The 10,513-nt window shown below is 43.1% G+C and overlaps 1 protein-coding gene across 5 annotated transcripts in view; it reads right to left on the bottom strand.

Moving 5' to 3' along the window:
- Positions 1-4,479: 4,479 nt before the first annotated feature.
- EVA1C (eva-1 homolog C) overlaps positions 4,480-10,513 on the bottom strand; it is an 89,417-nt gene continuing 83,383 nt past the window's right edge. For all 5 annotated transcript variants that reach the window (XM_056559492.1, XM_056559491.1, XM_056559490.1 and 2 more), the window contains 2 exons: positions 10,449-10,513; positions 4,480-6,966 (listed from right to left, as the gene is read on the bottom strand). The exon at positions 10,449-10,513 is cut by the window's right edge and continues 25 nt beyond it. In XM_056559492.1, the coding sequence (XP_056415467.1) occupies positions 6,578-6,966; positions 10,449-10,513 (454 nt within the window). In that variant the 3' untranslated portion in view covers positions 4,480-6,577. The remainder of the gene's footprint in view (positions 6,967-10,448) is intronic.

The following is a 10,513-nucleotide window of genomic DNA, read 5'->3' on the forward strand; positions in this document are numbered from 1 at the left end:
GAGAGTTACTCTTTAAAATCTTTAGGTATCTGGTCACTGCATGTGGCCAGAAATTGACTTGTGTATATGAAGATATCAAATAAGTTGAAAATTCTTCATTTTGGCCAGAACCTATACGGATATAAATCACTCCTAATAGTGAGCAGGATGCTGGAGAGATACAGATATAAGGCACAGGAGAGGCTGCAGACTGTGCCGTGCGCAGCAGCATGCATGTCACGGGCAGTGTGCAAGAAAAGCAATAGTAATATGGAAGTTGTAGGTATTCAATACCTGGAAGGTCCACAATTTGCTCGACCACTGACCTAGTGGCTTCAGACACCCTGCAATGTATATAACCAGCTTTACACTATTTCCAGAGATCAGTCGTCACAGTAAAATGCAAACAAATCGATGTTATAAAAATAAAATAAAAATGTAAAGAAAAAATGTATATGGTATCAGAACTAAGACCTTGGACAATATGGCAATACAGTGAAAATATGGACTTAGTGTTAGGCAGCTGTAAAACAAGCTAAAATTAATACAGTGCAATTGTTTTATTCCAGCATTTGAGAAATTTATTTAAAAAAAATGTTTATGGCACAGAAAGGGTTTATCCATCTTTAAAAAAAAAAGTTTTTAAAGGCACTAAATACATTAAAATAACTATTTTTTTCTTACACCCTCTCTTCCCCCCCTTTGTTCCCGCAGTATTTCACCACTCAGCCTCCGGTTGGCGCTGCGGTCTTACTTTTGAGGCAGAGGTCATGTGACCGCCACAGCCAATCAGCTTCCTGGGCGTTCATGCTCTGTGCTTCTGGTATCATCGCTCAGTAATGGGAGGAGCTACGAAGGATGGCAGGACTGCGCAGCTTGAGCACCGAAGCCACTGATTGGCTGCGGCGGTGAAGTGGAGCTGTACGCTGTATCAGGGGAGGTAAGTAACAGTTTACGGTATTTTTCTGAATTGGGGGATTTTTCTATTTTTTTTAAAGACGGATAACCCCTTTCAATATAACATGGAATTTACAAGTCCAGAGGCTGAGGACTAACCAGAGAGAACCTCTAAGGTTACAGTATGTTCACATAATTTTCCGGGTGGACATTCCGCAGACAGCAGGCGCTGGCAGAACATTCCAGAGCTAGGACCGATTGGAAATGCACCATCTTCATAGACGCCAATGCATTTCCAAGTGTTTTCTGCAGAAAGAAGGCAGGAATCGGAATTTATGCCACATGAGCGCTGCAGGCAAACTGCATTGAAAACATGGGGGTCTTCGCTGCAACAGAATTTCCGATCAGAAATTCTGCCATGTAAACAAGGCCTTAGGAAATTGTGTATGACTGCTGGATAATATGTTAGAATTTGGAACCTATGAATTCCTGCTGATGCTGTATTATAGGGAACCTGTCATGTTGAAAACACCGCCCAATCTGCGGGCACCATGTTTTTGCTGAAAAAGATTGAGTACAATTGATCATTTATTAATCTAAACCTCTGGTTATTCTACTTTAGGAGTCCAGTGGGTGGTCCCAATCAGTGACTGTATGAGAGTGAATAAAAAAAGGACCGCCCACAGGACTCCTAATGAGCAAAGGATAACATGAATAAATGACTTGTCCTATTTACGGTAATCTTGTTCTAAACTATATATGAATCTGCTCAGCCCCTTCTGTTCTATACCACGATGCCTGCATATTGGACATTTTCAATGGGACAGGTTCCCTTTAAAAAGTTTTTTCTATAGGTAATGGAAAAAGCAATGTGTTTAGTTAAATTGGTGATAGTGTCCCTTAAGATCACTTACATTCTCTTTGAAATACGACTGATTTCCCTTTTGTACTTATTATATATATTTTAAAAAAAAACACGTAAAACACAACACACACAGAGCTTAGTAAATTGGAATCTTCCACAAATTCCATCATTATAGGCCACTTAGAAATCTCAGAGCATTTGTGTTACAGGGCGATTGAATTATTGCACTTATACACAGTTGTTCACCCCAGATTGAGGCCAAATGGAGGTGACTATACAATGCTAAAGTAAACTTTAAGGGGCACAACCTCTTTAAAGGAAATGTCCACCTTAAATTCATTATTAGGGTATGTTCACATTCCATCCACCCTGAAAATTTCCAGCCAGACATTTCCCAAACAGTGTGTGCCGGGGTTGGGACCACGTCTCCATTGACGTTAATGCACTTCCAAGCAGAAAGAATTTCCATGTCAATTTTTTCTGCAGAGGCTGAAATTGGAATTTCTGCTGGGGAAATTCCGCCATGTACACAGTGCAGCAGAGTCCCATTGAAAACAATGGGACTTTTCTGCAAAGGGATATCCAAGCGGAATTTTTTTTGCCAAAGTCCGCTGTGTGAGCGAGGCCTTAGAGCATCTACAGGAACAAGGGCCTAACTTTAGGGGATGCAGTGACTGCAGTTGGACTCCAGAAACTAGTGCCCAATGGCCACACCAGTATTAAAAACTAAAGATGTAGAGATTTTGCATGGGAACCAAGACGCTTCAAGTTTAATTTCTGAAGTGGAGACTGCAAGGTAAGTTAGTAAGAAATGATGACATTAGCTACAGGTCTAAAAAGCATTTCTGGTGGCCCTATGGCTGTCATAGAGTCACATATACGGTAGTCAAATGAACTTTTGTCATATCTGGCATATATATTCCATTTATATATTATACAGTACATGTTATACAGTAGTCACATATTCTTCTATAGCTTAGCTTACAAAGTAATACTGTAAAATAATATATATGAATGGTTTGAATCATTGGGCTTTAATGTAGTGGCAATAGTCATAGCTGTTTAGTGCCACCTGTCTATTGTGGGCTGGATCTGGTACTGCAGCTCAGCCCCATTCAAGTAAATAGTGACAAAGTCACCCACTTAATTTCTGTTTCACACTGGTACCATTTTCAAAAAGGAGTTTGAGTCTTTTACAGAAATAGTGCATCCAGCTGTTCTAAATCTACAACAACCAACATGCCAGGAGAGTCAAAGGTTGTCTGGGCATGCTGGTAGTTGTAGTTTTGCAATGGCTGGAGGCACATTGGCTGGGAAACCCTTTACTATGGGCTGCATCTGGTACTGCGGTATTCACATGAAGGAGGAGCTACAATAATAAACATAGCCCATGGGCAAGACTGGTATTCTTTTTTAGAAACAAAGAAGACTCTCTTTTCCAATTCTGGACAACCTCACTGTTTTTACTTTTGGGGTCACCTGCGGCCTGCTAGTGGCTGCAAGAGGTGGTCAGAAAAGCTAGAAGCAGCCAAAGCAATTTGCACAACTCCCATTGACTATAATGACTTCCGTGCTCTTTTTTTTAAAAAAAGGTGTCAAGAAAAATCGGTGTGGGGGAAAAACAAATATAAAGTGTGCCAAGCTTTTTAAAAAAGCGTACCAGTTTTTGGCACAAAACATTTGTATGTGCAGAAGACATGATACGGAGAATATGAAAAAAAAAGTGATAAATAGGTCTATGGAGATCCAAATGTATCCACCCAAGTCTGTAATTTTGGTAACTTTGGTGCTGTAGGTAGCAGCCCAAACCCTCCCTTCAGGATAATTCTGTTATTATTGTTCATATTAAATGGGTTTTCCAATTCAAATTATATTATCCCCTACATAATGGGAGATAAGTATCTGATTACAGGGAAAAATACCCGACCACTTGGAGCCCCTGAGAAATCCGAAATGGATCCTGGCTCTCAGTAACAGCGCATATACTGTAGACGGTGCGCAATGTATTAATTTGCATGTCCAGCACTAGTGGATAGAAGATAAAAAAAAAAAAATCAATGGAAAACCCCTTTAACATGTTTTATCCCCACTGTCTACATCAGTGTTTCTCAAGCGCGGTCCTCAAGTACCCCCGACAGGTCATGTTTTCAGGATGTCCTTGGTCTTTCACCGGTGATATAACTGTAGTGATGCCTGAATCACTGACTATAACTATATCACCTGTGAAAGACTAAGAAAATCCTGAATACATGACCTGTGGGGGTATTTGAGGACCACCCCGAGAAACACTGGTCTACAGTATACTACTATTCCCTTATTACGTCCATATTTTGGTTATCCATACCTGAACAGGGGATATGGTTGTACAGCAGAAAATGTACACATTAACATATTCCCTGTGTAGCTGCAAAATTCTTTTCGACAGTCCCAAAAACAAACAGCAGATTTCCATTAAAAGGGTCATTCCTACATAGAATGGCGCGTAACCTTGGACACACTGACTATTTTAGTTGGATTTCACAAAAACTCAGACATGGATTTCGTATTAAAGGGGTACTCCGCTTCTCAGCGTTTGGAACAAACTGTTCCGAACGCAGGAGCCGGGAGCTCGTGACGCCATAGACCCACCCCCTCATGATCTCAAGCTCCACCCCCTCAATGCAAGTCTATGGGAGGGGGCATTACGTCTGTCATGCCCCCTCCCATAGACTTGCATTGAGGGGGCGGGGTGTGATGTCATGAGGGGGCGGGGCTATGACGTCACGAGCTCCCGGCACCGTCTCCAGCGTTCGGAACAGTTTGTAGCCCTTTAAGGTTCATGGAAAATCTGAGTAAAAATGATTTCAATGGAAAATCCTCAACCATGCGCACACATTTTTTTTCTACACAAATTTTTCCCATGGGGATTTGAAATTCGCTTCAAGACTGTCAAAGCTCGATACAGATTCTGTGCAGATTCTTCCCTGTGAACAATAAATGACTGAATCTGCATCAAATCCGCAATTAAATCTGCATTTTTCTGTTTGAAACTCAATGTGTAAAAATCTTGAGATATGGAATTAACATGGTAAGTATGCCGGAGTTCATTATACCAGATTGTGGGATGACTTACAGTATAAAGTGAGTGCCCTGAATACCCTCATACATTTTTATTTTTTATGGCAAATTTAGAAGAAAAAAAAAGCAGTTTAATTGTATTGGGGATCAAGAAAATTCTGTATATGATGGAGGAGGAGATGCTAAACTCATGGATACATTATTTTCTCTAATTTGATTCAGTATTTTTATATAAAAAGTTATATAAATACTGCCAGCCTGTGAGTCCTGCTCCTCCTCACTGCTCATAGAGAAAGCCTGTGAGTCCTGTTTCTCCTGCCCACTCATAGAGAAAGCCTGTGAGTCCTGCTTTTCCCACCCACCTATAGAGAAATAGAGCAAGCCTGAGAGTCCTGTTTCTCCCGCCCACTCATAGCAGGACTCACAAGCTTTCTTTATGCATAGTTGAAGGAAACTCACAGAGTCACAGTCTTGTTTTTGAAGTGGGAGGAGGTAACAGGACTCACAGGCTTTTTCTATGAGTGGGTGAAGGAAACAGGACTCTCAGGATTTCTCCATAAGAGGGCTCGAGAAGCAGGACTCACAAGCATTTTCTATGAGTGGGTGAAGGAAACAGGACTCACAGGCTTTCTCTATGAGTGGGCTCAAGAAGCAGGACTCACAGGCTTTCTCCATAAGTGGGCTTGAGAAGCAGGACTCACAGGCTTTCTCCATAAGAGGGCTTGAGAAGCAGGACTCACAGGGTTTTTCTATGAATGGGTGAAGGAAACAGGACTCACAGGCTTTCTCTATGAGTGGGCTTGAGAAGCAGGACTCAAAGTCTTTTTCTATGAGTGTGAGGTGGAATCAGGACTCACAGGCTTTTTCTATGAGTGTGAGGTGGAATCCAGACTCACAGGCTTTCTCTATGAGTTTTGGGATTCAGGACTCACATGCTTTCTCTATACATAGATAGAAGGAGTAGGGCTCATAGACTTTCTCTATACTTGGTTGGAGGAAGCAGGACTCACAGGCTTTTTCTATGAGTGTGAGGTAAAATCAGGACTCTCAGACTTTCGCTATGAGTTTGGGAATTCAGGACTCACAGGCTTTCTCTATGAGTTTGGGGATTCAGGACCAACAGGCATTCTCTATACGTTGGTAGAAGGAGTAGGGCTCATAGACTTTCTTTATACGTGGTTGGAGGAAGCAGGACTCACAGGCTCTCTCTATACATTGGTTGGGTAAATTAAGACTCAAATGCTTTCTCTATAATGAGGTGGGGGAGGCAGGACTCTTAGGCTTGGCAGTCCGGACAGAATATGCATCTTCATAGAATCTATATATCTCTGTGTTCAGTATTGATGCTGCTCTCAGAGAGAAGACATGACGGAGCCACTTTAAGGGTAGCATGGTTAGCAGGGCAAAATTCCCCATTAGGAGATGCCGCCTATGTAGTTAAAAAGTAAAAAAGAAAACATAAAGTGTTCTATCTTTACAGAATTAAGTTCTTTCCTTCCCCCTTATACCTCTGTATAATTTTACATTGATAAATATAAATCCGTAGAAAAATATAAACAAACTCTTAAGTCACATGTATCCATAGATAAAAATTATAATTCTGCTCTTTCCTTCTTAATAAAATTTAAAATACATTTCCCTTCACAGAAGAGTATGACCAGATTTTGGTAAAAAGTGTCTCACCAATGACTGTGGCAGAGTATACTGTCAGAGGAGTATAGGCCCACAGCTTCTGGGGTACAACAGTTCCCCCACCCCTACGTCTCATACAGAAACTCATTAAAAAAATGGGATTGTAAATTGACTAGGGGGGATGTCCAATCCACTGTTCAACCAGATTTCATGAATTATTTGTTCTCTGCGTTCTATACGTTCCGCGAGGTCTGCAGCGTCTTCTGTGCAATGGACAGGACGGGACGATTTGCATAACTCACGGAACTCGTGGGAAAAGTGAGACTTAGTTGAAGCCTCGTCTTCTCCTTCCTCATCCTCAGTGCTGCCTCCGTCTGTCTCTTCACAGTTTACTCTTTGCACAATTTGTCCGTTCACTTTTTGGAATTTATGACAGTCCTTTCTCCAGGATATGTGGATCACTAATGCGAAAAGTGTGATGAACAGTCCGATGCAAAGACTGCATACAAAAAACAAGGCCGCTCTCTCTGGATGATCTGGAGACACATGGAGAGAAGGATACAGGGAAAAGTTATGAGTACATTTATTAGAGCTAGATCTATATTATATTGATACATCAAGTTCCATTAGAAATATATGGGGTGACATAAGGGCTTCAATGTGATCATATGGGCATTGGCAGGTGCTGACGGGGCAAATTGTTGCGGTAGCATTGTTCTTTACCTGGTGGGACATTTAGATACAATGCCAGGATAGCAAACTGGATCTTTGGCCCAGGTGAGGGAAACCCAAGCTTCAACTCTGTCCAATGCAAAGACCTGCTTTAAGAAGCAGTTTTATGACATTTTGGCTTTCACACCAGTGGTTCTTGGGCAGAAAAGATGATTTAACCAATAGGATTTTGAGAATTATTCCAGAAGAAACAGATCTTAGAAGAAAAGTCATTTATCCAATGATATCTCCAAATAGCGCCTTGTTCCATTGGGCCTATTTCTGTGGATGAACCTGAGCCCACCAAAGAACCATCTGTACTTTGATGGACCAGCTCAACCTTGGCTGAAAGCAATGTTTAATATCCTGATAGCTGATGATGCAATGGTCACGCTTGACTTCTCTTTAAAAAAGGGAAAATGTGTCTCATGAATCATCAATTGCCTAAATGAGTTCTGGATGTACAGTGGTTCAAAGACTATGACTATGTTAGACTGCCAGGACACGTGTACCTTTAAAAACTTCTGATATAATGTAGATTATACTATTATACAGTATGTATATTTGTAATATACATTGATTTGAAAAAATTGTATATTTTTGGGTTAAAAAAAATGCTGTCCCTGTAGCTATTGCCTGTGTGTCTCCATGAGGAGTCAAAATGCAGGAGGTGTGGGAGGGACAAGCAGGGATCTGTGCAGGCTCTTGGCTTGTCAATCATCCTGCTTTGTAAGCTGGGAACATGTAACAGAGCCTCATTGCACAGAGCCCTGCTTGTCCTCAGTGTACAGAGCCCTGCTTGTCCTCAGTGTACAGAACCCTGCTTGTCCTCAGTGTATAGAGCCCTGCTTGTCCTCAGTGTACAGAGCGCTGCTTGCCCTCAGTGTACAGAGCCCCGCTTGTCCTCAGTGTACAGAGCCCTGCTTGTCCTCAGTGTACAGAGCCCTGCTTGTCCTCAGTGTACAGAACCCTGCTTGTCCTCAGTGTATAGAGCCCTGCTTGTCTTCAGTGTACAGAGCCCCGCTTGTCCTCAGTGTACAGAGCCCTGCTTGTCCTTAGTGCACAGAGCCCTGCTTGTCCTCAGTGTACAGAGCCCAGCTTGTCCTCAGTGTACAAAGCCCTGCTTGTCCTCAGTGTACAGAGCCCCGCTTGTCCTCAGTGTACAGAGCCCTGCTTGTCCTTAGTGCACAGAGCCCTGCTTGTCCTCAGTGTACAGAGCCCAGCTTGTCCTCAGTGTACAAAGTCCTGCTTGTCCTCAGTGTACAGAGCCCTGCTTGTCCTCAGTGTACAGAGCCCTGCTTGTCCTCAGTGTATAGAGCCCTGCTTGTCCTCAGTGTACAGAGCGCTGCTTGCCCTCAGTGTACAGAGCCCCGCTTGCCCTCAGTGTACAGAGCCCTGCTTGTCCTCAGTGTACAGAGCCCTGCTTGTCCTCAGTGTACAGAGCCCTGCTTGTTCTCAGTGTACAGAGCCCTGCTTGTCTTCAGTGTACAGAGCCCCGCTTGTCCTCAGTGTACAGAGCCCCGCTTGTCCTTAGTGCACAGAGCCCTGCTTGTCCTCAGTGTACAGAGCCCAGCTTGTCCTCAGTGTACAAAGCCCTGCTTGTCCTCAGTGTACAGAGCCCCGCTTGTCCTCAGTGTACAGAGCCCTGCTTGTCCTTAGTGCACAGAGCCCTGCTTGTCCTCAGTGTACAGAGCCCAGCTTGTCCTCAGTGTACAAAGTCCTGCTTGTCCTCAGTGTACAGAGCCCTGCTTGTCCTCAGTGTACAGAGCCCTGCTTGTCCTCAGTGTACAGAGCACTGCTTGTCTTCAGTGTACAGAGCCCCGCTTGTCCTCAGTGTACAGAGCCCTGCTTGTCTTCAGTGTACAGAGCCCCACTTGTCCTCAGTGTACAGAGCCCCGCTTGTCTTCAGTGTACAGAGCCCCGCTTGTCCTCAGTGTACAGAGCCCTGCTTGTCCTTAGTCCTCAAAGCCCTGCTTGCCCTCAGTTTACAGAGCCCTGCTTGTCCTCAGTGTACAGAGCACTGCTTGTCCTCAGTGTACAGAGCCCTGCTTGTCCTCAGTGTACATAGCCCTGCTTGTCCACCCACACTCCCTGTATTTGGTCTACAGGTAATATCTATTCCAACAAGTTACATAGGGTTTATCTATTTGTGACAGTCTTTTTTCCAGTATGATCATACAAACTACATTTTAAATAGGGTCAATATCATAGGACACAACCAGGCAATGGAAAAAAAAAATTGGGTCCAAGGGCTGGGTCAGGAGAGTCTCAAGTAGTCTCTGAAGCTGGTAATACCATAAGATAGCTGTAGGTCAAATGTTTATTTGGTCAACAGCTATCTCTACTGATTCTCACTATATACATGCACCCTCATCCGAGAATGCATATGTTCACAATAGGCAGAAAGGGCAGAAAGCCGCTGCCAGATACCTCTAAAAGAAAATGATGTGGCATCTCTCTAGATGAGTCAGGAGGTATCCATACATATGGATGGTCAACTAGTCAAACCAAAATCAGCAGGTTCGGCTGACATTTATCTAATGTGTTTAGCCAGCTTTAATCGGTCTGGCCACTGAATTTAGCATTATTGTTTATCTTTATGAAGCTTCTCTAACACCTGGACATCAACTCTTTTTGTTGGGAAAAGCAGTGTGTGACCAGACACATAAAATGTAGCATTACATGGCGAACATTTAACTTTATGGTCACCCATGAAATGCATGAACGTGCCAGGTTTAAAAAAAAGTAGAGGGGCACTTCATTCCAGGAAGTATCATCTGGCAACCAATAGAGAATATGAAGAGCCAAAGAAAGCAATTGAGATGTGCACTAACCTAAAGGTTATGCAAGTAGGCACAACACTAATAGGTGACTTATATGGATGGGTCGATACAGCATCCTGTTGAGACACCCGTAGATAACTACCAGGATGTAGGACAAGACTTCAATTAGACCAGGACCAGGCCAGACGGCTATAGACCTCAATGAGCCATGACGTAACCAATCTAAATAATAATGGCAAGGTCATCTAACAGAGGAGGATCAATGCGGGTGAAGAAGGTGAGGAAGGCTCTACCGTAATAGAGCCAAAACGCATTGCTGCTAATAAACCGAGACTGGCGCGTTCCACATTGATCCTCTTCTGTTAGGTGACCTTACCGCTATTATATCAGTTGTGCCCTGGATTGTGGAGGTCTCCTGCTCTCTGGCCTAATGGAGGTTCACTAGATTGGGAGCCACTTTAGTGAGAGTCTCATAGAGGCAGTCATTGTAGCACTGCAACTATTTTCTTTTGAAATACCCTTACCTCTTACATAAGAATACGCTGCTAGAAGGTCACTGAAGAACAGTCCATCTTTGCTGGGAAGCCGA

The sequence above is a fragment of the Hyla sarda genome, chromosome 2 (assembly GCF_029499605.1).
Source record: "Hyla sarda isolate aHylSar1 chromosome 2, aHylSar1.hap1, whole genome shotgun sequence".
NCBI classification, from domain to species: domain Eukaryota; kingdom Metazoa; phylum Chordata; class Amphibia; order Anura; family Hylidae; genus Hyla; species Hyla sarda.